This window comes from Phytophthora ramorum (genome assembly GCF_020800215.1).
Source record: "Phytophthora ramorum isolate Pr-102 chromosome Unknown Phyram_PR-102_s0001, whole genome shotgun sequence".
In the NCBI taxonomy this organism is placed as follows: domain Eukaryota; phylum Oomycota; class Peronosporomycetes; order Peronosporales; family Peronosporaceae; genus Phytophthora; species Phytophthora ramorum.
Window position 1 is genome coordinate 2,916,735 of NW_027150647.1, and position 26,826 is coordinate 2,943,560.

The 26,826-nt window shown below is 53.1% G+C and overlaps 9 protein-coding genes across 9 annotated transcripts; 4 read left to right on the forward strand and 5 right to left on the reverse strand.

Annotated features, from left to right (window-relative positions):
- Positions 1 to 757: 757 nt before the first annotated feature.
- On the reverse strand, positions 758 to 1,681 carry KRP23_651 (Thiosulfate sulfurtransferase; the record flags this gene model as incomplete). Its single annotated transcript, XM_067891475.1, has 1 exon — positions 758 to 1,681. The coding sequence occupies one exon, from the start codon at positions 1,679 to 1,681 to the stop codon at positions 758 to 760; it is 924 nt and encodes a 307-aa protein (XP_067751213.1).
- Positions 1,682 to 1,836: 155 nt separating this feature from the next.
- KRP23_652 (GDP-L-fucose synthase) lies at positions 1,837 to 2,805 on the forward strand (the record flags this gene model as incomplete). Its single annotated transcript, XM_067891487.1, has 1 exon — positions 1,837 to 2,805. One exon carries the CDS (start codon positions 1,837 to 1,839, stop codon positions 2,803 to 2,805), a length of 969 nt encoding a protein of 322 aa, XP_067751214.1.
- Positions 2,806 to 4,602: 1,797 nt separating this feature from the next.
- KRP23_653 (uncharacterized protein) lies at positions 4,603 to 5,787 on the reverse strand (the record flags this gene model as incomplete). Its single annotated transcript, XM_067891500.1, has 1 exon — positions 4,603 to 5,787. The coding sequence occupies one exon, from the start codon at positions 5,785 to 5,787 to the stop codon at positions 4,603 to 4,605; it is 1,185 nt and encodes a 394-aa protein (XP_067751215.1).
- Positions 5,788 to 6,323: 536 nt separating this feature from the next.
- KRP23_654 (uncharacterized protein) lies at positions 6,324 to 7,489 on the reverse strand (the record flags this gene model as incomplete). The annotated part of the gene is made up of 5 exons (XM_067891511.1): positions 6,324 to 6,614; positions 6,688 to 6,815; positions 6,897 to 7,295; positions 7,364 to 7,378; positions 7,456 to 7,489. The coding sequence occupies 5 exons, from the start codon at positions 7,487 to 7,489 to the stop codon at positions 6,324 to 6,326; spliced, it is 867 nt and encodes a 288-aa protein (XP_067751216.1).
- A 402-nt stretch (positions 7,490 to 7,891) lies between these two features.
- On the forward strand, positions 7,892 to 8,785 carry KRP23_655 (Peroxisomal 2,4-dienoyl-CoA reductase [(3E)-enoyl-CoA-producing]; the record flags this gene model as incomplete). The annotated part of the gene is made up of 1 exon (XM_067891522.1): positions 7,892 to 8,785. One exon carries the CDS (start codon positions 7,892 to 7,894, stop codon positions 8,783 to 8,785), a length of 894 nt encoding a protein of 297 aa, XP_067751217.1.
- A 2,126-nt stretch (positions 8,786 to 10,911) lies between these two features.
- Positions 10,912 to 15,718, forward strand: KRP23_656 (Linear gramicidin synthase subunit B; the record flags this gene model as incomplete). Its single annotated transcript, XM_067891533.1, has 2 exons — positions 10,912 to 13,353; positions 13,442 to 15,718. The coding sequence occupies 2 exons, from the start codon at positions 10,912 to 10,914 to the stop codon at positions 15,716 to 15,718; spliced, it is 4,719 nt and encodes a 1,572-aa protein (XP_067751218.1).
- A 683-nt stretch (positions 15,719 to 16,401) lies between these two features.
- KRP23_657 (putative metal chaperone YciC) lies at positions 16,402 to 17,062 on the reverse strand (the record flags this gene model as incomplete). The annotated part of the gene is made up of 2 exons (XM_067891544.1): positions 16,402 to 16,702; positions 16,845 to 17,062. 2 exons carry the CDS (start codon positions 17,060 to 17,062, stop codon positions 16,402 to 16,404), a joined length of 519 nt encoding a protein of 172 aa, XP_067751219.1.
- Positions 17,063 to 18,089: 1,027 nt separating this feature from the next.
- KRP23_658 (60S acidic ribosomal protein P1) lies at positions 18,090 to 18,452 on the reverse strand (the record flags this gene model as incomplete). The annotated part of the gene is made up of 1 exon (XM_067891555.1): positions 18,090 to 18,452. The coding sequence occupies one exon, from the start codon at positions 18,450 to 18,452 to the stop codon at positions 18,090 to 18,092; it is 363 nt and encodes a 120-aa protein (XP_067751220.1).
- A 374-nt stretch (positions 18,453 to 18,826) lies between these two features.
- KRP23_659 (Abnormal spindle-like microcephaly-associated protein-like protein) lies at positions 18,827 to 24,961 on the forward strand (the record flags this gene model as incomplete). The annotated part of the gene is made up of 1 exon (XM_067891566.1): positions 18,827 to 24,961. One exon carries the CDS (start codon positions 18,827 to 18,829, stop codon positions 24,959 to 24,961), a length of 6,135 nt encoding a protein of 2,044 aa, XP_067751221.1.
- Positions 24,962 to 26,826: the final 1,865 nt, after the last annotated feature.

A 26,826-nucleotide genomic window follows, 5' to 3' on the forward strand; every position in this document is an offset into this window, starting at 1 on the left:
TGTATGCTAGAATGCGAAGTGTGTACTGCAACTGAACCTACATCGATCATGCAGTAGTCGAATCAATCTTTCACTCTTCTTGGCGAGTAGCACTCGTGTCTGAGCCAAATAAACTATGTCAGCTTTCCTGTAAGCCGCAGCAATGGATCAAGCGCCCAGCGCAACAAGATAGATGCGTTATGTTACGGCACTCCATGTCGTGAACAAATCATCCACGAAGTATATCTCGTCCACACCAATACATACCACTCCTTTTGCCTACATGTTTGTGGGGTCGGGGCAACACCGCTGCGACACAGTCACCAGCCACCAGTGTACTCAAAATTCCAGACCATTGTTGTCGAGATTTGTGACGATGTGGCAAATTGTAATCAGGGGAAGGAGCAGGAAAACTGTACGTCCAACTTATTGTTTTCATCACCTAGGACAATAACAGCTTGGAACACTTGAAGTACAAAATGCGAGGACGATGAACCTGATCCTCATCAAATCCGTTCTCGACACGGTTACCATCTCAATGGTTCCTCTGCAAAGATGTTGCTTCGAACGAATCTCTTGGATCCACCAGGCTTATTTCACTATACTACGCACCCTTCCTCCACACGCATAGAACAAAGCATTGCCCATCTCTTACTTCATGGGTTTCAGCCACCTGACAATGCAACGAGCGAAACCAGACACTGTGCATACTTCTCGATTCACAAGTCCGATTCTAGGCTTTCATCTGTACATCACATCTGTTGCGATTTCATACAGCTTACTGCTGCTCGATCTCGGAATCGTCCCGGTTCAAGTACTGAAGCATCGAGTCTTCGTAAATCTTAACATCCTTGAACCCCATCACCTGCTCCAGTGCAAACGCCGTGTGAGCAGCACGAATTCCCCTCTGGCAGTACGTGATCACCGGCTTCTCCTTGTCCAAGTGAAAAATGTCCATAAACACCTTCTCCAGCTCTTCCTTGGTCTTAAACTTGCCGTTCTGCGTGAAGTCCACGCCTTCCATCCAGTTGAAGTTCACCGCCCGGGGGACGTGTCCAGTGCGTGCATTTCCATTGGCATCTTCCCCCCAGAACTCACCAGGAGACCTCGCGTCCACGAACTGCGTCGTAGCATCCGCAATACCCTGCTGCACCTCTTTAAAACTCACAAGCTTCTTGGTATCCACCGGTTCCGTCCAGAGATCCGTCGGGGCCACCCTGTGCTCAGCTTCTCCAGTCTCCACCTCGTTACCATTAGCAGCCCATTGCTTGGCGCCTCCGTCCAGCACCTTAAGTTGCTCCACGGGGAAGCCGAAGTGGCGGAAAACCCACCACATGCGCGTGGCCTTGAGACTCATCTCATCATCGTAGAACACGAGCGTCGTGTGCTTGGGCACCTGCAGCGACTGCAGCACGTCCCTGAACAGCTGGTTACTAACGACACCCGTGGCTTGAGGCGTCGGATCCTTGAGCAGTGAAGCGGCCAGCGCCAACGGAACAGCGTCGGGCACGTGGCCCCGGGGGAACGAGGCTCGGTGATTACAGTCCAGTAGCAGCAGTGGGGGAGCTCCCGAACTCTGTGCGTTGCGAACCCATTGAGAGTCCACGAGGGCGGAGAATGCCCGACTAGAAAATGCAAAACGGAGGCAAAGGGGGCGGCCCAGGTGCGCAGGGGAGCGGAGACCCAGCGACTTGACCAGCATGGCGTATGGAGGCTGAATGATTGTACATATATTATTTTTATTGTGTGACTCATATGATACTACCTGGTAGTCAATAATTGACTACCATTACCAAAATACCATGTAGTCATCGGACTTCAACTTGCTGGAAGATCGCAAGCGCGAGGAGCATCTCTATGGGCAAAGGGGATCAAGTCGAGACGCGTGTAGTGCTGGTGACGGGCGGCACAGGGCTCGTGGGCCGCGCACTGCAGGACGTTGTACAAGCTGAAGGCTGTGCGCAGGACCAGTGGCACTTTGTGGGCTCGAGAGACGCGGATCTGCGCGATGCTCAGCAGACGCGCGACTTGTTCGAGCGTCTGCGCCCCACGCATGTGATCCACCTAGCGGCACTCGTGGGCGGCCTGTTCCACAACTTGGCGAGGAAAGTGGACTTCTTCCGGGAGAACATGGCCATCAATGACTCGGTGCTGCAGAGCTGCCAACAGTTGGGCGTGCGCAAGCTCGTGTCGTGTCTGTCTACGTGCGTCTTCCCGGCCGAAACGACGTATCCGCTGAACGAGACGATGCTGCACAATGGCAGACCGCACAGCTCCAACGAGGGCTACGCCATGGCCAAGAGACTCATCGACACGCTCAACCGCTGCTATGCCGACCAGTTTGGCTGCAAGTTCACGTCCGTCATCCCCACCAACATCTACGGACCGTACGATAACTTCAACATCGACAACGGGCATGTGGTGCCTGGACTCATCCATAAGTGCTACTTGGCCAAACGAGATTCGACGCCGCTGGCCATATGGGGCAGTGGTCAGCCACTGAGGCAGTTTATCTCGAGCCACGACGTGGCGCGGCTCATGCTCTGGGTTTTGGACCACTACGACAGCGTGGAGCCGCTGATATTGTCAGTGGACGAAGAGGACGAGATCTCGATTGGCGATGTTGCGCGAGAGATTGCCGTCGCGATGGATTTTAAGGGGGACATCGTGTTCGACACGAGTAAAGCTGATGGGCAGTTCAAGAAGACGGCCAGCAATGCGAAGATGCGGCGTTTGTTACCAGATTTCAAGTTCACGCCTATTACTGATGGATTAAGAGAAGTGACCGCGTGGTTTGAAGCAAACTACGAGAATGCGCGGAAGTAATAGTCGTGGCAAGGGATCACTATTCAAATTACGAACAGCGGCATTGTTTGAGTGATGAAATCGTGTGAAGTTGCGCAGTGCAGTTGGCATCAACACGCTAAATTCGCCTAAAATGTCGAGCTCTTCCAGAGCGGGACTAGTCACGGCCAATGCACCGAGGTCCACATTTGGTCGATTTCTCGCTGCTCATCACGAAACGCGAGGTTCCGAATCCGACTGCCGATTGAAGTTAGCAGCTCTGGTACCAAAGAGTTTTTTTTTCGACTCTGCCAAATCTTGGCGTTAGTGATTGCACATAATCGAATTGTATGCACGCGTTCTCCAATGTGTCTGGAATAATCCACCAATTTCGTCGTACAAATCCCGTAACCTGAAATGACAACTTCAACCCAACTAGGTGACGCTGCAGGGTTGAAAACAAGAGAGTACGAGGTTCGCTACTTCACCACTGGCTCTGCAAGCTGTAGTTTTTTTTCCCTCCTGCAACTCAACAAACCCGTACTTTGGAGATTTTGCCAACATCTCGTTCTTTTAGCACAACTTTGATGGAGGCCACGGCTGACTGTGTCAATCGCAGTCTTCAAACGTACACCCTTGAAGATCCACAGTATAGAGCGTACATCATCCACGACAACCGATGTTGACTCACTGAGTTTACTTGAGATAATACTAGGCTCGACCATCCTCACAGAGGTCATGCAGTGCACATTGCAGCAAATATTTCATCTCGAGCCCTGCTGTATTCAAATGCAAGCTCGTGCTACCTCACGCGAAGAGTAGTGCGCCGAATTGCGCGATCACCAGCTGCTATATCACACAGGGAGCTGCCACACAACAGTGTGGCCAACAAATGTCCTACAGCAACTCGATACCGACAGCTTCACGGTGGTGATTTCTGCCTATGACGTATCACTACGCCACTAATCTATCCAAACGATAAGGATTTACGGCAGCATTTGTATATCCGACTTCACATGTATTTGAAGAGCACTAGCTTGCGGATAGCTCGAGAGCTCGTCGTGCACGATACGTTGGTAGCTGACCAAGTAATTAACGAAGAGGAAGTGAGGGAGCTCACGGCCCATGATGATGATATTCTACCTGTTACAAAGAAGAAACCTTCTGTCCGATTGAAAATCACTTCAATCGGTGTCGTTACGAGCTCAACTGCTGATTCGAGGACAATTCATTGGTTTGATGCGCATGTTCTGAGTCGAATCATCGTTTTCGCCAACTCCAACTAAACGATGGGTGAGCGCGAATTGTGTACAGGTGCAATGTTGGGCGGTGACTACGAACAATAGCAACTCACATAAGGCGGAAATTTAGCTATTTGCTTTGCCGTGTTTGTACACGTACTGCAAACTGGTTTGCTTGAAGAAAAATGAAAATAACGAAGCCGAGATGAAAAATTTATCATCTCATCAAGTTGAAGCCATTTAATGCCGCGAAGTAGATTTTTGTGTTTCTCGGGATGGAAGCGTGAAGTCTGGCTGGGGTTGTATCTCCAGGCTGGAATGCCGTGTCAGCACTCACTGTCTTCATATGCACAAACACAAAAGTTAATCGATATAATATTGCAATCAACAGCGATAAAGTAAAACGCGCTGACGTCCCAGTAAATATTATGGAATGTAAGTTTGTAGTTGGCGTCCTGGTCGCGCATGCCTCGCCGGTTTTGGCTCTCTGCGCGTCAAGCTATAAGGTCAACAAGCCAAACAAAAAGCTGCAAAAAATGGGAGCAGACCATTTCCCACGTGGTCGCTCTTCTCTAATGGGGGCTGGCTACGTGGCAGATTACGTCGATGCAGCAACACGCTGCCGCACAATGAGGAGAATGAACACCAGCAGCAGCACTGCAAGCACCGAGATAAGGCCAAGCAGCCACGCGTTCCAGCGAGTCGAATCTTCTCCAGCGAGGTCCTCGCGGTACTTCTGCGCCCAGTTGGGCACAATCATCAAGTCTGGTCGTTGCCGGTACAGTTCTTCCTTCTCCCGCGGCGTCAGTCGTCGCATCATGGATCGGACGAGTTTTTTGCGCTTCTTCTTGCTCCTCGGCGTGAGCTTTCCGTCGTTTTTACTGCTGTAGTTGAGCAGCTGCGGACGCGGACTACCGTTACTATTGGCGTCGCCGTCTTCATCTCCTGTCATCAGCGAGTGAGTCTCCTGTTGGTCGCTGTCGTCGACATAGAACTCTTCATCTGCATCCAACACGTCCTCGTGCCACTGAATTCCCTTTTTCTTCTGCCGCGTGTTGACACTTTTCTTCTCTGGTTCCAGTGCAGTGTAGGCCGAGATCCGTTTCAGCGCCGGTCTGAGCTTGGGGAAGTGTTTCCCGTCGCCATGGGTGGCCTCGGGCGAGAGCTGCAGTCCGTCTCCGTCCGTGTCTAAATCGTCCATCTTGTTCCTGTTGGCCGAAGGCGAGGAGCCCGACAGCAGATCGTACTCTTTGGCCCCGGGCTTGACAAGCTGCTTGGCGCGTTGCAAGGAGCTGGCGAACGCGCCACCGATGATTCCCACGGCTTCTGCCGGGGACATCTTGGACGCAGCGGACGGACCCACGTCCGGGTCCAGCTCCAGCATCTCCTGCACCTCGCTGGCAATAGCTTTGGCCCGGCGGTGGGCCACCTCCATGGCGTGTCTCGACACCTCGGGCGAGAAGAGCGAAGGGTCCACATAGTCCCGCTCCTGTACGGGCAGTTTCTGCGTCAGGACACGGAGTGGGGGCAGCACGTGCTGCTGGTTGTGTGCTCCGAGGTCCACCACGACCGAGTCGTCCACCTGCTTGGAGGACGTGTCGGGGACGTCCGTGTGCTGGCCGTCGTCGTCGTCTGAAGTCTCGGGGGACGCTGCACCGTCCTTCGATATCTTCGAGGACGACAGCTGGGACTCCAGAGAGTCCACATCCAGCACCGTCGACGTGGAAGACGCCTCGTCGTTCAGCGAGACTGTCTCCATGTACCTACTGGACGCGGTGGTCATTCTTGTAACTTCTAGGGCGTCTCACGGGGCCGGAGGCAGATGTAGCGAGAGGCGGGAGGCAGGCGGAGCGAGTGGGGAACACGAGGGGGCCGCACGGATGGCGAGGGGAGCAGGAGTGACACCTCGGCCAAGACCGCGGACGTGTGCGCTCTTCGCTTCTCGCTGAGTGAGCTGGGGTCTGTCTTTCCGCACGTGCCGCACTGTGTACTGGGATATTAGTGTGGTGAGAGAGTGGAGGCGTAAATGAAAAGTATAGTGATAAAACCTTAACAACAGAATAGTGCTGTTGGCAGCAAAAGAACCGTTGAAGCGGTCTAATTTAAGTGGGGCAATCGATTTTTTGGTGTCTAGGGAAGAGTTAATTTGGGACACTGGAAATTACGAGGATGTCTATCGCTACGTCGTGGGGGTTCTGTAGCTCTGCCGCAATGTGGCTTGATGATGGCAAAGTATCCGACCGAGGCGGTGTAGACTCTGGTATAGCATTGGTGTTGCAGTTATTTGGTGGGGACAAGTCCACGGAAGTATCTGCAGGTCTAAAACAACACATAGGCGATGGTGTCACCCAGCGTCCCGCCGATCATCGTGCCGATACCTGGTCGCACTACTGTGCCCACGGCCGCGCCGACGCCGCCCGTGATGACGGCCAGTGCAGAGCGAGAAGCGTTGCGACCAGTGTTGGACACGAACGTCGAGAGCACGTCGTCCTCCTCGTCGCTGCCGCTGCTCTGGGCGCCTTCCTCGATCGATCGCAGGTTCTTCGTGGACTTGTTGCCTCCTTTCCTTGACACGAAGCGTCGGTACAGAATGACCACGAGTTGCTGGGTCTGTTGTCGAGTCAAAGCAACACAACGAGTGAGGACGCTACTAGACAAGCCATTGGACTGCAGTGCAACATACCTCCTCAACCAGGAAGATGGCCAGGTGGCTCAGTATGTTTGCGCGCATTCCCGTTTTGACCATCAGCGTTGCAGCCGCCAGGCGACTGGACGTGCGCGCGTATTTGCGCATAGCCGACTTGCTGATATCTGCAGTCAATGCAACAACACAACAATATCAGCTTCAATCAATTTCACCAAGTGCACTAGATATCCCAAACGTGTCGTCACCTTTGATGAGTTTGCTGACGATCTGCGGGCGGCATACGCGCAGCGCCACCTCCTCGAGCGAGCGCACGTACGTGGTGATACTGAGCGACTTGCCGAAGGACTTGGCACTCGTGAGGCTGAACTGCTCCACGCTCGGGGGCACGAACTCGTCCTTGTCCTGCTCCACATCCTCGAACTCGTCTTCGCTGGACGCTTCGTCGTCCGACACCTCCAGGTCCAGCGACGCCACGTACGCGTTGAAGACCATCAAACCCTGCATCGCAGCGGAGCGCACGGCGAGAACCGCCACGTCCCGCGGGTAAAAGTGCTTGAAGAAAGGTTTCTTGTCCGCCAGCGCGTAGACTTTCTGCGGCTGCGACGCGGCCACGACACTCATCTTGACTAGGATTTGGCTGGGATCTGAGGGAGGGATACTGCAGTGAGGACCGACTGCCACTGGTCTTAATGTAGTGCATGCAGTTAGTTACCTGACGCGGCGGCGGCTTCAGTCCAGACGCTCCGGCGGTGAGGTGGAGACAAGGAGCTGCTCGGACAAAGGAGCGGCCAACGGCCAACGCACCATTCGGTAAGTACGATTCTGCAAAGATATGCATATACTAACAGTAACTAACTACTATTTTAATAATAATATCTTATTAAAATAACGTTAGTATTGTGTGTAATAGTGACAATTGTAGTATAGAGAGTCATATGCTATACTACGTATGCATATTTTGATCACGCAGGTGAGTAAGAAGTCTGCTTTTCTTGTTGTGCTTACTCTAAATGCAGCACCCTAGAGAGCGCCTCCAAGATACATGAAGGAGCAACGGAATCCGAGATAACACCTAGCAAAGATTGCACATTTCTCCCTGTATCACTTAAAGTTAGTAGTACTTCATCAGTGAAAAGTACTAGATGCCCTCCCTCAATTACTACTCTTTGTAAAACGGCTGCGTCAACAGGTTGAAGCCGCGCTCGGCCACTTCCTCATCTGCGTCCTTCCTGTCATCTCAATGGACTCCGCCAGCATCCACCGCGTGTTCCGCCGCGACGCGTGCGCCGGCCGCGTGGCGCTCGTAACAGGTGGCGGCTCTGGCATCGGCCAGGAGATCGCGCTGAAGCTCGCCGAGTACGGGGCCAAGGTCGCCGTCTTTGGCCGCCGTGAGTCGGCGCTGCAGAGCACCCTGAGCCTCATGCACGCGCGTGGTGTGCCCGACAGCAGCTGTATGATGGTGCAGGGTGACGTGCGCTCCGCCGAGAGTGCGGACGCGGCCGTGCGCCAAGTGGTGGCGCGCTTTGGCTCGATGGACGTGCTCGTGAACTCAGCGGCCGGCAACTTCCTGGCGCTGGCCGACAAACTGTCCACCAACGCCTTCCGCACGGTTATGGAGATCGATGCCATTGGCACCTTCAACATGAGCCGCGCCGCCTTCGAGCCGCTCAAGCGCAGCGGTGACGGTCGCGTCGTCAACATCACGGCCACACTGCAGCTGCCGGCCACGTGGTACCAGGTGCACGCGTCTGCGGCCAAAGCGGCGGTGGACAGTATTACGCGCTCACTGGCGCTGGAGTGGGGGCAGTTCGGCATCCGTGTGACTGGCGTCGCCCCTGGACCCATCGCCGACACGACGGGCACGGCCAAATTGGGCGGAGACGTGAGCCCCGAGGAGAGGAACAAGTTCATGACCAGCACGATCCCCGTCGGGAGAGTGGGCGCCAAGACGGACATTGCAGCGGCGGTGCTGTACCTGGTGTCGCCCGTGGGCAACTTTGTCTCGGGAAACGTACTGATTGTGGACGGAGGACACTATCTCTACAAGAAGCCGGTGATGCCTCGGGAGACGTTGGAGGGCTGGTCCAAGAAGATGGAGAAGAAGTCGCGCGTTGTGACGGACTCAAAGCTGTGAGGTGAGCAGCCTATAGCGTTGCCAACGATGCGTGACTGTAATCCAACATTTGCAGCTTGAACCAATCAACTTATAAAACATATATCGTGTTGGTTTGCGACTCGATCTCCCAACGAAGTCTAAATTTCTGTTGTAGCGAGCAACGGCAAATCGCTTTTTCCGCTCAGCTAGATACATGCATCCGTCAGTGACCCCGTAAAGGGTGTAGACACAAATTCGAAAATGAAATTTAGCGCGAGCGCATCCAAGCGTTGAATAGCCTTTTAGATCTTCAGTACAGCAGCTTAGAATACTTTTGTGTTTCAGGATACTGCACATTGCAGCTTTCGATCCAAAAGAGGGATCATCTCCTTCGTCACTGCAAAAAAATCTCCCTAGTGTGAAATGAGCTTTTTGCCAACTCCACTAATCAGTCTGGCTGAAAACACTCAAGATAACCAGTTACTGAGCCATTCGACACGTGTGCTTACTTAGGCATGGCCCAAGGTCAGGAATTGTGCTCGTAGCAATCCTTGAAACCAACCAATTGTGCAGCGCATCCTTGTAGGTTGACACCACACATTGAATCCGCATAAGTAGCTCTTGGACGGGGCACGCCACAACCAGCACGCTGAGATCAATTTTTTTCCCAGTCTTCTCACTTCGTTGGGTGATCCTTACCAATTGAAAGTATACTAATGATTGTCAACAGGTCTGTCACCAAAGAGCCTGTTTGGACTGGTCTGCTAAATGTTAGTGTCACTCGCGCATTCACCCGATCCGATTGTTCTCTGGTAAAGTCTACAATATCAAGACTTGATAGTTACACCATCCGTCGTGCAAATTCCGTAACCAGGATCGAGTCCATCAATCCAACCAGGAGAAACAGCGGGGCATACAGCGCACGACAACGAGGTTAGCTTCTTTATCACCTGTCGCCCTACTGAGGCGTAGTCCCCCCACTCAACAAACCCGTATTTCGGATCTAGCAACAACCTCTGCTCTAAAATCGGCGCTGGAAGCTTAGTTTTCATCACAACTTTGACGGAGCAGCGTCGACTATGCCAAGCACAAATGTTTAATTGGCGCTATTTGGATGGCGACACTCGAAGATCCACAGTACAGCGCGTAGACCACCCATGACAAGTGATCTCGATTCGTTGATAGTGTTTGAGAGAATTCGAGTCGTCCGACCGTCCACACCAATCCCATCTCCGACACTGCAGAGCACGTCGCGGCAAACACGTAATCTTGTACCCTACCGCATTTCAATCCAAGCTCTTCGTACATGTACCTCACTTGACGAATAGTGCGTGTTTCGATAAGGATGGCCAGATCACACAGAGTGTGGTCAACTTGCAGTGTGCTTAACAGATATCCCGCATTCAAGGATTGCAGTAGTCCTAGGCTCTTCCTGTCACCAGCTATAAGTTCCTTTTTTTCTGTATCAATTTGCGCTAGTATCAAAGCCATGTTGTGCATGCCCGACAAGTAAAGTATCAAACGCTGTATATGCATGATTGAGGAAATTTTCAGTCTATGGGGTCAGTAGCACAGTGCATTTTGGCATAGACGTTGGGAAACAGGAGGACTTCAGTATCGAAGAGTTTTTCAGCTGCGCATGCAAGAAACCGAGGATCGCAGTACGTGAAATGTCTGCTTCGTCAGAGTATTCATGAATGCCCTGTTGCTGTCGACCGGTACGTCAAGACAGTTAGGCGCTGCACCGCCTGGTTCCTTTCGTTTTGACATGTCCAACTATATTATGCAGCCAAAGCCAGAACCAAAGATCTTATTTACGTCTCCCGAGAAATCACAGCACGTCGGGTCGGCAATGGGTCCGGGAGCAGCACTCCAATATTATCGACGTATCACGTCAGGGGACACTAAAACGAACCACGACCGAATCGAGTGGACGAGTGTCCCAACTTCTTCAAAGCGGACTGCCACGACTCTAGGAACGTCCACGACGACTTCATGGCGCTTGCCTTGTTGAAGAATGACAGCAAATGTACAAGTGTGAGATCCATTCGACAATCCAACGTCCACAATTACTGCCGCCACGCCATTGGTTAAAACTCAGCCGAGCCGTAACGGTTTCCAACGGTTGCTGCACACTTGCTTGGAGCTGCTCGGACACAGACGTCATGCACTTGGATGGCGCTACGTTGGCAGGCGGAAAACGCGACAACAAGTTGGTTAATGGTCATGAAAAAGATGTGGAGGAAGTCGCGGAGCTGACTCGCGCGCTTGACGCGGGGCAAGTGGACGTGGCGGTGCACTGGCTGCAGCTGCTGCTGTTCAGAAAACTGCGCAAGAGCTCGAGAGTTGGACGATTGAAGACACTGCAGACCGCAGTGGCGCAGATGCTCAAAGATCAGGATGAAGAGGACAGACTGACGCTGCGTCCTGGGTTGGCGTCCAGGACAGCTGATGCGTCCTGCGAGTTGTCCTATTCACAGCTGCAGATGTTCGCGTTGCAGGCGCTGCAGCCATCCAGCACGGCGTATAATGTGGTGCGAGCGTTGCAGCTTAATGGCGTACCATTAGATGTGACGGCGTTGAAGAGCACTTGTGACGCTCTCATGGCAAAGCACGAGACCCTACGGACGTGCTTTGACGTCGACACAAATGCAGGAGGACAACCGAGACAGATTGTGCATCCGTTGTCGCATTTTAGAGGCAATTTGGGGGTCGTTAAGGTTGTGGAGTGTGAACTGCTTGAATCTCACAGTAGTGAAGAGTCAGAGTTGGAGATTGCCATGTTCGTGACGAAGGCCACGGGTGAATCATTTGACTTGGCACAACAGGCACCGATTCGGGTTTATGCTTTTACTAGCCCAGATCTAGGTCCTACGTCGCCATGGATTCTTGCTGTAGTATTGCACCACATCGTGATGGATGCAGCCTCCAGCCAGCTCTTCTGGAATGATTTCCACAAACTATACGCTCGGTTCTTACACAGCGAAGACTTTGATACTACAGCACCGGAGCTTGTGCAGCAACTGGAGACTGAGGCCTCTAACGGTACTCGCTTGACTTACCGCGACTTTGCAGTCTGGCAGCGCTCGCAAATGCGGTCAGGGATAATGGCGCCACAGTTGCAGTATTGGATGAAGCAACTGACTGAGGGCGGCGTACCTCCGTTGCTTGAGCTTCCGTTTGATAAACGATTACCTGGTGAGCATTCTGAGAAGCCCAGCGCACCACAATCTACCACTGCAAAGGGAGACGTTGTGTTTTTCAGAACGTCTCCCGCGGCGCAGAAGGCATTCTCGGCACTTTGTCACGCCCAGGGTGCAAGTATGTTCATGGGTCTTCTCGCTGTATTCTACATAATGGTCGAGCGCTTATCGGGCCAGCAAGATTTCATAATCGGCGCGCCGTCTTCAGGTCGTGAATCTGCTGAGGTGCAAGGCATCATGGGATACTTCGTCAACACTCTACCTTTACGCCTTGGAGCAAACTTTACCGGGGAAGAAGATTTTAAGAGCCTCCTGGCGTCTGTGCGTGAAACTGTGCTTGACGCCTACAAGCACATGAGCATCCCGTTTCACAAGGTACTGGAGCACTTACGCGCCTCATTTCACAGCAATCGCGATGGCGATGGAAGCGACGAGCGACGGTGGCAGCACCCACTTTTCCGGGTCATGTTTTCGTGGGAACAAGGCGATGACAATTTCAATGACAACTCGAGAACCAACAAGTACACCGAGCTGATGTTGCCGCATCAATCCTCGAAGTTTGACCTCATGCTGTCCATGCGATACCGTCACCTCAAGGGATCTACTGCAGATCGTGTCTTAGAGGGATCGATGGAGTACCCCACAGCTCGATTTGCACGGGCCACCGTCAAGCGCTTCTCTAGCTATTACCTGACTTTACTCGAGCAAGTTACATATGCGCCGGCGGTGTTAGTGCGGTCGCCATCCATTAGCATGCTTTCCGATTCTGAACGAAGACAGCTTGTTTCGAAATGGGGAATGCCAAAGCTAGCGACCTCGGCTTCAAGTACCAGAGTCAAACCTTCATCTGAATTTCTAGACGAATGTCTGCTTTTCCAAGTACAGAAAACCCCGCACAACCCTGCGCTGCATTTTGAAGGCGCGCAATGGACGTACCAAGACCTATGGATCCATAGTGGACGCGTGACTCGAGCGCTAAGAATGCTTGACATTCCTGGCTATGCCGCAGAACTTCATATCGGACTGCTGCTTGATCGAGGGCTGGAAAATGTAGCAGCTATGGTGGGCACACTGCGTTCCAAGGGCGTCTTTGTGCCACTAGACACAGAGTTTCCTCGTGAGCGTCTACGATATATGGCGCGCGATAGCGGGCTTCAAGTAATCATCACGCAGCGAAAGCATTACGATATCGCTATCTATTTGTCGGCCTCACTAACAAGAGGCTCAGAAGACGACGACGATCTATCCCCGTGCGTCATATGCTACGAAGATGTAGAGCTACTCACCGCACAATCCAGACACTTTACCGGCGATGACGAGCACTCAAGTCGTGATGTACGTCTACAACGGCGAGACTCGCGAGATCCTCATCACGCAACCGCATACATCTTCTACACATCTGGGGTACGTCCGTTGTTTGTGTATTGAAGGTTTCTACTCAGTCACTAACAACTATTACTATGCTTGTCCTGCAAATCTGTGGTTGATATAGTCGACAGGCGATCCGAAGGGTGTTGTGGTTCCTCATGCTGCTCTCATGACCACTCTGTGGTGGACTGTGCGTACGTACGAGGTGGAGTCATCTGATGTATTCCTACAGAGCACATCGACGACACTGGATGGTTCACTATCCCAGCTCTTTTCACCTTTGCTCGCCGGCGGAAGTGCTCGAATCACGCGTCCAAATGGGTTACACGACCTCCATTATATGCGAAACGTGTTGCTTGGAGCACCATGCATTACATTCTGCGTGTTTGTGCCCTCATACTTTGCGCTGATTATGGATTTCTTGAGTGAACGGGATGACACCTTCCCAGTTTCTGTGAAGCACGTTGTACTCGCGGGTGAGGCCTTTCCGATAGAACTTGCACGTCGATTTTACCTGAAACACAAAGAGAGTACAACCTGTTTGGTGAACGAGTATGGGCCGACTGAGACGTCGATAACGTCTACAGCATTTCAACTGCCTCGAGAGCTGGTATTGCAGAACAAGTCGAGTATTATTGAGGGACTGCAAAGCGTACCAATCGGAAACCCCATCGATGATCACCCAGTGGTTGTTTTGGATGCCTACAAGCGAATTGTGCCAGTAAACGTCCCTGGCGAACTTTACATTGGAGGCGCAGGTGTTGCTCGGGGGTATTGGCATCGTCCAGATCTCACTGCAAAGTCATTCATTCTGCATGAAGACCTCCAAGAGATCGCATCTGTAGTGAAGTCTGTGAAGCATGCTCGGAAATGGTACAAGACAGGGGACTTGGTCAAGTGGTTACCAAGTGGTGATCTCGTTTTTCTCGGCCGTACAGATGCCCAAGTGAAGCTTCACGGGATGCGTATCGAGTTACAGGAAGTACGCAACATTTTACTACGTCACTTAAGCATTAAGGCCGCAGAAGTACTGATCATTCCCCAGCAGCTTTCAACTGGCCACAACCAGTGTCAAGTATCATCTACTCTTGTGGCCTTCATAATGCTCGCTGATGGTACCAATGATCGATCACAGGGTGAGGAATATCTGGACGAACTCCGCACCTACCTCCGTGAACACCTTCCGATGCACATGGTGCCTACAAGTATCCGCATTGTGAGTCGCTGGCCACGTATCCCCAATGGAAAGATTGATCTCCGCGCTTTATCAAACTCTGTGGGTTCCAACTGCGGTGCACACTCCAACGGTAGACACCAGCAGACTACGAACGATGGCTCTACGATCACGGTGCAGCTTGCGTTGGATATCTTACGACAAGTTTGGATGCAAGCTCTCGGTGTGGACCAGGTGGACGATGACGAAGATATCGACGCTGATCAACAGGAGGAGCGATTGATGACTCGATCCTTCTTCGAGCTAGGTGGAGACTCACTCGCAGCTATCCGTGCTATCGCCCTGGCAAAAGCGCGGGGGATGCAACTTGCTCTCGACCAATTCTTCCGAACGTCCTCACTACCTGAAATGGCACGCAGTGCAGCGGCCTCCATGGTAGACCTGCGTGAATGGACTTCGCAGACACTGGTGCCGTTAAATTGGCCTACAACTAGGTCATCGTTTGCTATGCCAACATTGTTTCTGTTCCACGACGCTGACGGAACCGTGTGGAAATTGTTAGAGCTAGCAAGACTGCTACCGTTTGCAGTTGTCGGTGTCCAAGCATCCGCTGCGGCTGATGCTCAATCCCAATCTGCCTCCAAAGCGCAGCTTTCAAGCGTCGAAGAGCTCGCCAAGTTCTACTGGGACGTTATCCGTGATCGTCAACGCGAAGGTCCTTACGCTCTGGGTGGGTTCTCGTTTGGCTGCCGGGTGGCTCATGAGGTAGCACGATTAGCAGCGCGTGAAGGTCACCCACTTTTACCACTCGTGCTGCTGGATGGTCTTCCGTTCGAGATGCCATCCGCCCAGCAGCATGCCACCAAGGCAGAAAAGGAAGCAACTCGCCTCCGGATTGAAGAGTATGCGTCAGAAGCATTCGACGACCCACTGCTCAAGCCACTAGGACTGAATTACCGCAAGTTTTGCGCTATGGAGGAGGCTTACCAGCCGTACACAACCGCCGAAGCGGAGGCAACTACTTGCAGCTCTCATGACCCGCCGATTTGGCTTCAAGCGGACTTGTACATGACGCAGCGTTGGAATGCGGACGTTTTACAGTATCGTCGTCTGGGCGTCGATATCATGACTGTGACTGTTGTACCAAATTGCACGCATCTAACTATGCTGCGTCACCCCGCAGTTGATGTGATAGCTCGGCAGATCAGACAACGCATTCAGGTGTAGACGTCAAGTATGAGTATGTACAAGTTAGAGATATTTCTACTCTGTCGCGTTGTCCAACAACTACAGTGGATAGAATGTTTGCGCTAATGCAAACAAACTGGGACCGAAAGATGCTCGGCATGCAATTGAGTGTTCTTGAAGTTTCCCCCTACTGCCAACATGCTACTTTTAGTATCTGCGATAGTTAGTCTCGCGAAAAGAGGTTTAGTGCAAGTGCCTCCGTGATGGATTCCTTTGCCACAGGTCGGATTCGGAGCTAACATCTAAAAACGCAACTATTGGCAAGTTGACACGTGAGTTCCTCTCTTTGAGAAGCTCATTATAATAGCGAGCTAATAGCAGTTCATTCGCTGTGTGGATATCGTTGTTCCGCTCAAACCTCAGCAGCAATTAATGCACTTCAACGACTTTACAAACTGTTGAAAGTGTGCAATTTGCTCGCACCGAACACACCTCACTGACAGCAACGAGAACACAAGAACTAATAAAAGCAAGAAAACGCACGCATCAGGTGTATTTCTTGTCGGGGGTAGAATCAATTCGTCGCGTAGGTGGTGCACGGACCTATTGCAACCTCATGGGGCAGTGAAAGCTCACTCGTCCCGCATCAGCCACGTCGTCTGTTCACTCTCTGTCCTCCCTCACTCTACGCGCCCTCCCCTTTCTTCCGAGCATTTTACCGCCTAGTGGTGGCTGTAGTCGAACTTTCCGTTCAGCTTCTTCCAGTAGTTGCTCTTCTCCTTGTCCTCGTCAGTGGCGCCGCGGGCCGGCAGGACGCCGCAGATGAACCAGGCGGCCGCTCCGCCGATGAGGAAGGGCTGGAAGTAGGCGCGCTTGGACTCGTGCAGCAGGAACTTGGTGTACGGCAGCTTGTGCCATCTCACGGCCTTGTGGGCAACCATCGTGGCTCGATCTCGTGGGCTTCCGGGAGACTTGCGGTTGTGAAGCGGCCGAGAAAAAAGGGGACGACACAGAGCCACAGACCTGGCAACGCATGCACTGACGGAATAGGTTGATCGAATTAGATGGGGAACTACGAGAACTTATATTACTCGCACTTAGTGGAGGGCAACGTGATGGTTGATCATCGGTGCCTTGCCACTCGTCCTGAAGGATTCCCGTAAACCGTGCAGGGTGGAATGGACGCGACACCAAGTACAGGAACGACCCGATGGCATATTCTAGCGTCTCAGGTATGTGCGGAACTGTGAGCGATTCGAGCCACCCTGTCTGGTTGAAAGCGCGCTCGAAAGAGAACAACTTGGTGCCGAGGATCACCTTGGGGTCCACACGACCCTTAACCGTGCGCTCGATCTTGGCGTACAAGCTAAGACGACGCAGCATTTTCTCAAATGGTCTCCACGTCCTTAGCAGGTACCAAGTCGGTCTTGTTGAACAGGAAAATGTCGGAGAACTCGATCTGGTCGATCAGCAGATCGGTAAGTGTCAGGCAACTGGCTGCGGTTCTCCTCAACGTCCGCGAGCATCCGCGGGTCATCGTAGAAGAACATCGCTGCGTCAATGACTATCACGCATGTGTCCAGCAGCATGATGCCACGCAGCAGCGGAAGCTTCTCGCCGTCTCGGACAAGTAATTCGTCAAGCTGGAGGGTGGAGATCCCAGTCGAAGCCGAAGGTGAAGAAGCGCTGATGTCGTCGTCAACGAAGCACTGGGCTCTGTGCGAGACCTCATGGAGCTGCTTAGGGACAACGCAGGGTCGAGCTTGGCGACTTGCATACCTTGCTCTTCGGCGCCTTTGGGCAGCTCGAGCTCGAGTGTTCAGCCACTTGCATGGGCTCACTGATAGTGTACCGGAACCGAGCAAGCCCGAACGAATGCGGGTCGGACTCGTTTGGAAGTTGAATGGCGCGATATAGTTGCTTGAACACGAACAGATAGCGTGGCGACTGGAATGAGCTGAAGCAGAACCAAGGGCAATGATGGACGCTATGCCTTGAGTGAAACGAGCTGAGAAGAGAGACTCTTGGTCATCACTGGTGACTCACCAATTGCGATGAACGATTGAATAGCTAGCTGGACAAGAAGAAAGAGGGACGTTTGGCGTCCAGAACTGATGCGCGACGAAGTCCTGCCACCTCCTGAGAAGCTGAACACCACACGACCTCGTAAACCTACCTTTGCCTTTGCCGTCGGTCTTCTGCCCTGGAATTAATACCTGCCACCTGCACACGATCCCCCTGAAAACTAGAATCTGCGAAGACCCGATACGTGCGACTCAAAAAACAACTCAGACCCTTGCTCGAAGCCTTTGATTTCACCGGAAGAATAGACGCGCAAGTCCATTACGGATGGTTTAGCGAGATGATGAGACGGTCGCAGGCTGGCAGTGTCTAGTTGCTAAAGCTTCGCTTAGTAGTCCTCGTCTCCGCCGAACATGTCCATGCCGCCGCCCATGTCGACCTCTTCCTCTTCCTCAACGGCCTTCTCCTCCTCCTTCGCGGCCTCCGCGCCGGCGGCACCAGCAGCGGCGCCCGAGGCGGCAGCAGCTCCGCCAGCGGCGGCTCCGCCCGTAGAGATGATCTCGATAACCTTGCCCTCCTTGGACAGCAGCGACGAGAAGAGATTGGGCCAGTAAGGCTCCACCTCGTTGCCCGACGCGTGCAGGATGTGGTTGATGGACTCGGGCGTGATCTCGTGCTCTCCGTCGAAGAGGATCATGGACGCGTACGCCACGCACAGTTCATCGTGCTGCTCCTTGGTGATGGTCGACATTCTTCCGCTTTGGGCTTCGGCAAATAAATGCCCCGCGACTGCGACCGACGGTGCGGGTATTGGTTGGCCGGGAGCCGCTTTTCCCTCGACTAAGTACGAGATGCAGAGGTTGCGCCAACGACTAGCCTTCGAGCGACATCCGCGCCAGTGTTGCGCGAGTAATTACACTTTTTACACAAAATAATAATTCGTTGGTAGCCACAATAAGTTTACTACATAGACATTCCATATTATATAAACTGCAAAACTAGACTTGAAGGCACTGTATCCACACCGACTACTTTTGTAATTTCCGTATCGTCCGGAAAAGGTAAAATTCAAACAGGAAAACTCGAAGCGCGCCATCTTGGTACGGCGGAAGACGGAGCGTCGACATGCGCGACGTCAGCGACGCTAACACGGCTTCCGGCAAGTGGGCTGCGCGCGCATCGCTCGACCCGTTCGCTGCAGTGTCCCCCGACGCTTCATCTGCATTCAACGGCCCTGAAACGGCTACGCAATCGCAGGATCAAGCGCTCATCGGCAAGGAGAACCGTCTCCCGCGCTCTGGAGGTCACCCGAACGTCACCATGACGCGCGGATCACAACAATCACTCCTAACAGAACAGCTTCCTTCATCGCTGCTCGGCAAGCGCCCCAATCCAGCAGAAGACGCCCCGCCCAAGCCTTTCTACGCTGAAAATGAGGCACGAGACGTCGACAGAGCGCGGCGAGACCTGCAGGTGATGGTCAATGCTGTGACGCACTTCGAGTCGCGGTCGTCGCAGCTGCACGGCGTGCCACTGGGGCTGGATCTGGAAGAGGAGGAACAGGAACAGGACTCGACGATGCTGGTGGACGACTTCAGCCACACGGGGCTCCTCCGCTTCGGCTCAGTGGCGCTGGGCGAGAAGAGGAGCAAGCAGCTGACGCTGGAGAACCCCAGCGATCTGGGCAACGCGCGCATCAAGTATGAAGGTTATGCTATGGTGAGGAACGGAGATGCAGACAGTGCACAGCTGAAGACGAGGTTCAAGTGCGACCTGCACTTGTGTGTGGTGGACGCGCTCAAGTCGGTGACGCTGAGAGTCACGTTCGAACCGCTGGCGGCAGACGTGGGACGACAGGTGACGGCCATGCTCAGGTTCACAGTGAACGACACGTTCAAGCTGCAGTGCAGAGCGACGGGAATTGTGACGCCGCGTGTCCCGAGGTTGGTCAGGTTTACTGGAGCAATTCCGGCTCAAGCAGTTGCCAAGCAGCCGAGACCTCCCAGGATACCTTCAGCGATGGCCAGACAGCTGGCTGTGAGGACCTCGTCGGAGTCGAAGAGTACCGCCTTCACTTTATCGAGTGCGCTGGATCCGAGTGATCTTGAGCCTGAGCAGGAGCCTATAGCCAGGCCGAGGCCGAAGGTGGGAGATAAGCGCCGCTCCTCAGCCGCTATGGAGTTTTCACCACCGAGGAACAGGTCAAAACGACGGAAAAGCGAGCCGCGTATGGGAATGGCGAAGGCATTGACGCCGAGAAAGTGTCTTGGTGCCTCACAAGACCCACCCTCAGCGAAGAAGCCTTTCTCGGGGTCTTGGTGGAAGCAACGTCAGGAGGTTTACGACGAGAACTGGATGGCGAAGCAGACCGAAGGTTTCACGAAATGGATTAATTACGTGCTGTTAGACGGCACAGCTCAGCGATTGGGCGGAGGCGAAGCACAGGACGACGTCGAGGATCAGCCTTCTGGAGTAAGGCGACGATTCAATTTCTCATCGCTCCGCGTGCTCGCACAAAAGCGCATGGAGTCTAAGTGGGCACAAGCTGCAGTGGAACTGTATCACTTGCCGAGTATGGATGATATCCTGTTTAATTTGCAGGATGAAATTGGTAACCAGAAGCTTCTTTTCCGTGCCGACCGCCCTGTGTATGCCGACGTTGGCTTGCAGGAGGAGCTCATTAGCCTGCTGAATAATTATCACCCGGTATGGCTCTGTTTGGGTCTGTATGCTGTGCTCGGAAGTCAAGTCATGAGACAGGAGAAGTGCTCGTTGCGGTCAATTTTCAGTACCACCACTGTCAAACTGGTCAGCCAAGGAAAGAAGGCATCGCCTCCAGACCGAAAAATGCCGCGCGTACTGCGCCGAATCATCTTGAAACACTTGGTCAAGGACTCACATGTGGCGCAAAATTATCGCCTGGTGAACAATCTCATGACACCGCTCGATGGGTCCACTGCCGATCGCAACGATGGTGGTAATGCGTTCAAGAACACGAAGAAAAACATCAACGGTCGCGAATATTTTGATTCACTGACGCAGTCGTTCATGCTGAAGTTCCTCATGCTTGTGATCTTTCTGGACCGCGCAATCGAGCACAAAGCGGACAAATTCGCTCACTTTCCATGCCTCTTCCGAATTGCGTCATCGACCAAAAAGACCGCCTCGGGTAAACCCCAAAACAGCAACAGCATCACTCAGCGGAGCAACAATGGCGATGATTTCGGGCTCTTGGCGAAGAACTCGAAGGTGTTCGTGACTGAGTTCTGCAGACTGTTCTTGGCGAGCGAAGGTCGTATCGATAAGCACTTAAAGTTGTTGGGCTACATTCTGAAGCACGAACAAACGGCGTTGGATGAGATTGATCTGGAGATCAAGAGCTTGGAAACTGACCTGCGTGATGGGGTCCGACTTGCAAAACTCATGGAGGCACTTACGGCTCCTACCTCTCCCTCTACAAGCCAGGATGGAGATTTCTCACAGCCAAGAGGCTTGTCATCGTTCTTGCGTGTGCCGGCTCTGTCGCGATTACAAAAAGTCCACAACGTTGAGATTTGTCTGCATTTCTTACAAGATAAGTGCGGCGCGAGCGTTCTTGATAACTTGAAGAGCAACAATGACAAGGGCGAGCAGAAGCACAGATTAAATGGACGTGTCCGTGTGTCATCATCTGGGTTTGCTGGGCTGCGCAGCAAGGTAGATGAGAAGATGGTGGAAAATCTGGCCAAAGACATTGTGAATGGGCACCGGGAGAAGACTTTAGCACTGCTATGGAAGCTCATCAGTTCCTTCCAGTTGCAGTCCCTTGTGGACGCTCAGACCATGAGACAGGAGATCGCGAACGTTGCCAAACGAATGAGTTTCCAAGCGAAGGACTTCTTTGACGTCCAACAGCAAAATGCACCGCTTGATCATGCGAACGAACACGAATGTTACGGATTGTTATTGGAGTGGTGTCGTGCCGTCTGTGCTAACTACAATGTCGGTGTAAACGACTTCTCGGCTTCCTTTGCGGATGGAAAGGTGCTCTGCTACCTTCTGCACTATTATCATCCGATGCTGTTGTCAAAATCGGACATGCTACCGACAACTAGTGAATTACACAACGAAGATGCTCAGCAGCTCAGCGAAAAGACGCTCCTGTCCAACGAACAGCGGCACTTTGCTATCATCAACGACCGGATCAAACAGCTTGGAGAAGTGCCGGTACTCATGCCACAGCAGTACAACACCAAGAACCCGCCAGAAGAGAAGCTGGTGGTAACGTTTGTGTGCTACCTGCAGTCACGCCTGATGGATTCATACGGCGAGATTCATGCTGCCTCCAGATTGAAACGTTGGTGGAAGAGCCCATTTATCCGCTTGCGCATGCACCGCAAGAAGAACGCCAATGCGCGCATTATTCAGCGGTTCTGGTACACTTCCAACAAGAAGAGACTTGCCATCCGCCAGTGCCGCAAACTCTTGAGAGCGGCACACCTCGTTAAGAGTACAGCGCGAATGTGGCTGGCCCGGAGACGATATATTCGCTTCCTGAAATCTGTCGTTGCCATTCAGAGGGCATTCCGCGCACGCCGGCAATTGCAAATTAACGGAGATTCGGCAGGCGCTGTTCTTGTTATTCAGTATCATTGGCGGAAGCAGCTGGAATGCAGACGCGAGAAGGATCGGCAACTTCACGAAGTCGTGCAGCGCAAGGTCGCGCGACGAACGCGTGTGAAGGAAAGCTGTGCTATCATCGAGAGAAACTGGCTGCAGTATTTGTCAAGGGAAGGAGCTCGTCTTCTGCGACAGCAAATGATCGCAGATCGGCATTATGCTGCTACCCGAATCCAAGCCGCATGGCAACAGGGTCGCATGTGCTCTGCAGCACGTAAACAACGAATGCAGACGTGGCGACAAGTGCGCTGTGCGGCACGAGTTATTCAGCGTGCTTGGAGCACCTCCCAGCTTCGCCGCGAAGAGCGTCAGCGAGTGTTAGCGTTGCAGCGCTTTGAAGAAATGATGAAGGAGAAGGAACTGCAGAAGAAGCAGTTCAAGCTCAAACGCAAAGTGGAAACCCGTGCTGCCAAGTGCGTTCAGAAAGGCTTCCGCAATTTCGCGCTGCGCAGACGTGAGGTGGCTGCAACGAAGCTAGCAACCGCGTTCCGTGGCACCAAGCAGAAGCTCCAGTATCGGAAGGAGAAGCGTGCCGCTGCGGTGCTTCAGCGAAATGTCCGCGCGTGGCGTCGGAGACGGCAGGTAGCGGGACTGCTGCAATTTTACAGGATGCTAAAGACATACCAGCGAATGAAGGCGACCGAAGAACAACGACGCAAAATGCAGCTGCAGGAACTCAAGCACAAAGTGGAAACGCGAGCTGCACACCGCATTCAAGCTGGTTTCAGAAGCTGTCGATTCCAGAAGCAAACGCTGGCTGCAACGAGAATTCAGAGCTTGGCGCGATCTTGTCTCGTGAGGAGCTGGTACTCCAGTCTTCGCCAGAGTGTGTGCCTGCTTCAGAAGAATGTGCGGATATGGCGTCGTCGGAGACAGCTCTGTGCATTGCTGGTATTCCAAAACATGTTGTTGTGCTACCGTCGTAAGCAGCGAGAGGAGGAGGAACGGCAGGAAGGTATCCGCAAAGATCGGCTTCGACGCTTACAGGAGAGCGTGGAACACCGTGCGGCATACCGCATCCAGTCGATGTATCGGTTTTATGCCCACCACAAGCGGATGCTTGCTGCTATAGTCGTTCAAGCGGCCTTCCGTGGATCCAAGGAGAAGCAGCAGTACTCCAAGACACGCAGTGGTATTATGGTTGTTCAGCGCGCGATACGCTCGTGGCTGGCAGTGGCGAAATTCCAACGAGCATTGTACGTTCATCGCGCAGCTGTGAGCATCCAGAAGTGTGCGCGCGGGTGGATTTCTCGTCGTCACCGCTTCAACTTCTACGCTTTGCAGACGCAACTACAGCGACTCCGTGTGCTCATATCGTGCTGGCAAATCCAGTTCTGGTTCGCAAACCGTATGATGAAGCACCGCAAGAAGCGCACGTTGCTTGTGCGAGCTCGCTGGACTCAACTCCGCGCTGGAATCATACAGAAGCGCATTGCCGACGCGAATAAGATTGCGCTGTGCTGGCGGTCATTCTGCCTTAGGAATGTTGTCAACGCACGAATCCAGCGCAAGCAGCAGATGGATACTGCGGCCCAGCGGGTGCAGGTGTGGTGGCTGGGTCTGTGTTGCAAGTGGGCGGAGCGCCAGCGACGAGCAGAGGAGAAACGTCATCGTGAGTTGGTAGCGATGGCGTTGGCTATGGCAAAGACGCGTGCGGAGCGTATTGTTGGCATGTGGCTTCGCCAAAACGTAATAATACCCTACCGGGAGCGTAACTTCCACTACGTGGCGGTGCGGAAGGTCCAGGCGTGGTGGCGTGGAACGCTGGTTCGCTTGCATTACAGCACGCCACAAATTACTCAGCAGCGCAAGAAGTTGTCCAAGATGAAGTTGGTTGGACACGAGCCACGTACCAGCACGGCCACTTCATCGAGCAGTTTGCAACAACTGAGAGTCAAGCCTCACGAAGAGAGGAGTGTCCAGACGGAGCAGCCGCAGACTCTGGGTGCGCGCCTGGATATGGCTCTGCACATGCTGCTGCATGGCAAACGCCTACAGGATATGCTGTTCGCAAGCCACACCATCGAAGTGTGCACGCGGTACTCGCGGGAATGCTGCCGCAAGTGCGTTCAACTCCAGATCTCGTCTACCATTTTCGCAGCAATTCGTGGTCTGAACCGCAGCCGTCCGCACGTGGAGCTTCTACACCAACTTTTGCTGGTGCTGAAGAACCTGACTGTGTATCGACGTTCGATTGACAAGATCAAGCCGATGCGGACGGTGGTTACTGATGATGCGGATGGCAGGCTCGAGGTGGATCTGCGCGCTTTGGACACGTTGGTTGACCTGCTGCACATCCATCGCGATATGCACCACGTTTTCGTGCTGTCTGCGACTGTTATCACGTACTACTTGGGGCTGTTGAAGCCCCTAGCCGCAAAGAACGCGGGTGTGCACGAGAGCTGGAGTGAAGCCGAGAAGCGTCTGGGCGGGCTGCTGGAGCTTTTGTCGCGGAAGTTGGCACTTTACAATGCCACGGCCTCGTTCAGACGTGTGAACCAGATCCCTGAGAAGAGCAACGCGAACAACCTCATGAGGAAGATGAACCCGAAGACAGCCGTGTCCATCATGGAGAAGCTTACAGTGCTGCTGGAACGGTAAGGGTACGTAGGACAGTATGACCTGTATCATAATTTGAGTCGCCTAATATGACCATGCACGGAAAGCATCAACGCTGTTTATCATATGAGTGCAGCTGGTAGTCGTGAAAGACACATCAAGCGTTTTGTCCTGGCCTCGAAAATTAAGATTACATGCATACATGTAATATGCATATTATGTACATGAGGGGTACTGTGTGAGGTCACAAATACCGTTTGTTCCTTCTGGAGTTCCTCGTGTTAGCGGCTAGCCGTTCTAACACGATGATCTCCGGAGAGGCTTTCCAGGAAAGAACACCTTTGTGCATCCAAACTCGTAGTAAGCGGCAATCAAAGTCCCAACGTTAAATCGTTTTTTTAGTTTACGGAAGTGTGACATTTGCTATTGACAAATTTATGCTATGAGCCACTAATCGGGAATCAAAGTTGGAAATACGGCAATCACAGTCGTAGGATTTGTGCCAACGGTAGGCTACAGTGCACTCGCGCCAAAAGTCTGCGGTGTGCTTGCGCCAAATGGTCACCGCCCCATTCTCCAATTTAGCATCCGCCGTATACATGCGGCCCCCTCCGCCACGCGTCGCCCGCCACACGGTCGAGGAGAAGCAGCGGGTGCTTGCTGAAGGGCATCGCGGAAAGGCAGATGCGCATTTTAGAGCGCACCGCTCACGCTACCATGGAGTTTATCACGCCGGCACTTGTCTCCAGTATGGAGTTACACTGTGGCAAGGCTGTGAATGACGCTGTCGACGGCAAAAATGTGGTCTACGGAATGTGACGTCTTCGACGAGGCCAGTGTTTCACCACCCAACCGTTCAAATTTAGCACCATCAATTGTTGCGTGATCACACGAATTATCAAAAGGGAGTGCTCACCGACTTCACAGTTTAGCGACACCAAGACCATTGGCATGGGCACATGTCGACAGTGTTGCACCACTGCTGCAGAAACTAGTATCTACGAAGATGCAACTACAAGGCTAGACCAGTGGCGCAGGCTATCGCTGACGTCAGATAGCCGACTATTTGGTCACAGGAAAGCCTTCCTAGCTAGCGGTCAGTGAGCAACAACTGGAAAACAGGGCTCGAAGTGCTTGGAGCGATGGAACGTGGGCCGTGTGTCTCGCTCCAGCATCTTTTGTGCGGGCCACCATCGCCGCAGTCGCCGTCTCGGCACTATGAGAAAGTGGCAAGAGCTGCGGGTTCACAACGAATCCGTTCTGACCCTCCTTAGTGAAGAATTCGTTGGATTCCATGCGGTAGTTGTAGACGGTGACTTACAGGAGCTCCAGTCGGAATCTATTAGATGGAAAGGCACCGGCGAGGCAACAATGCGATACGTTCAAGCCGGGCGATTCGGGGGAGAAGAACCCGACAAGCATTGGAGAAGATGCTGATATTTGTGTGTTGTTAAAACTACCGAGCGTGGACTGCATCCCAAAAAGCAGGCCATGCCGAACGCACTTGGGGGGGGGGGGGGGGGCTATGTGGAAGCGGCGATGCTGTGGCAGGAGGCGACGGACTGCTTTCCCTGGAGATCAAACTTGTCGTCGTAGGTGCTACTGGTCCTGCCGAAGATCATCTTCTTCATGGTAAAGTAGAAGGCGAACAAGTTGACGAGGCTGGCGGCGCCCATGGCGAAGAACATGTGCTCGAAGTTGCCGTCGTTCAAGTCGTCGGTAGGGAGGTACGGCGAAAACATGACGATGAAGACCGACATCATGACGCTGCCCACGGACGCCATGACGAGGTTGACACTCTGGGACGTACTCTTGAGGCCGATCGGCACCACCGAGTAGAACACGTCGTAGGCCGTCACGTTGATGAGGATTTTGGCCAAGGTGATGAAGACATAGTTGGCGATAGC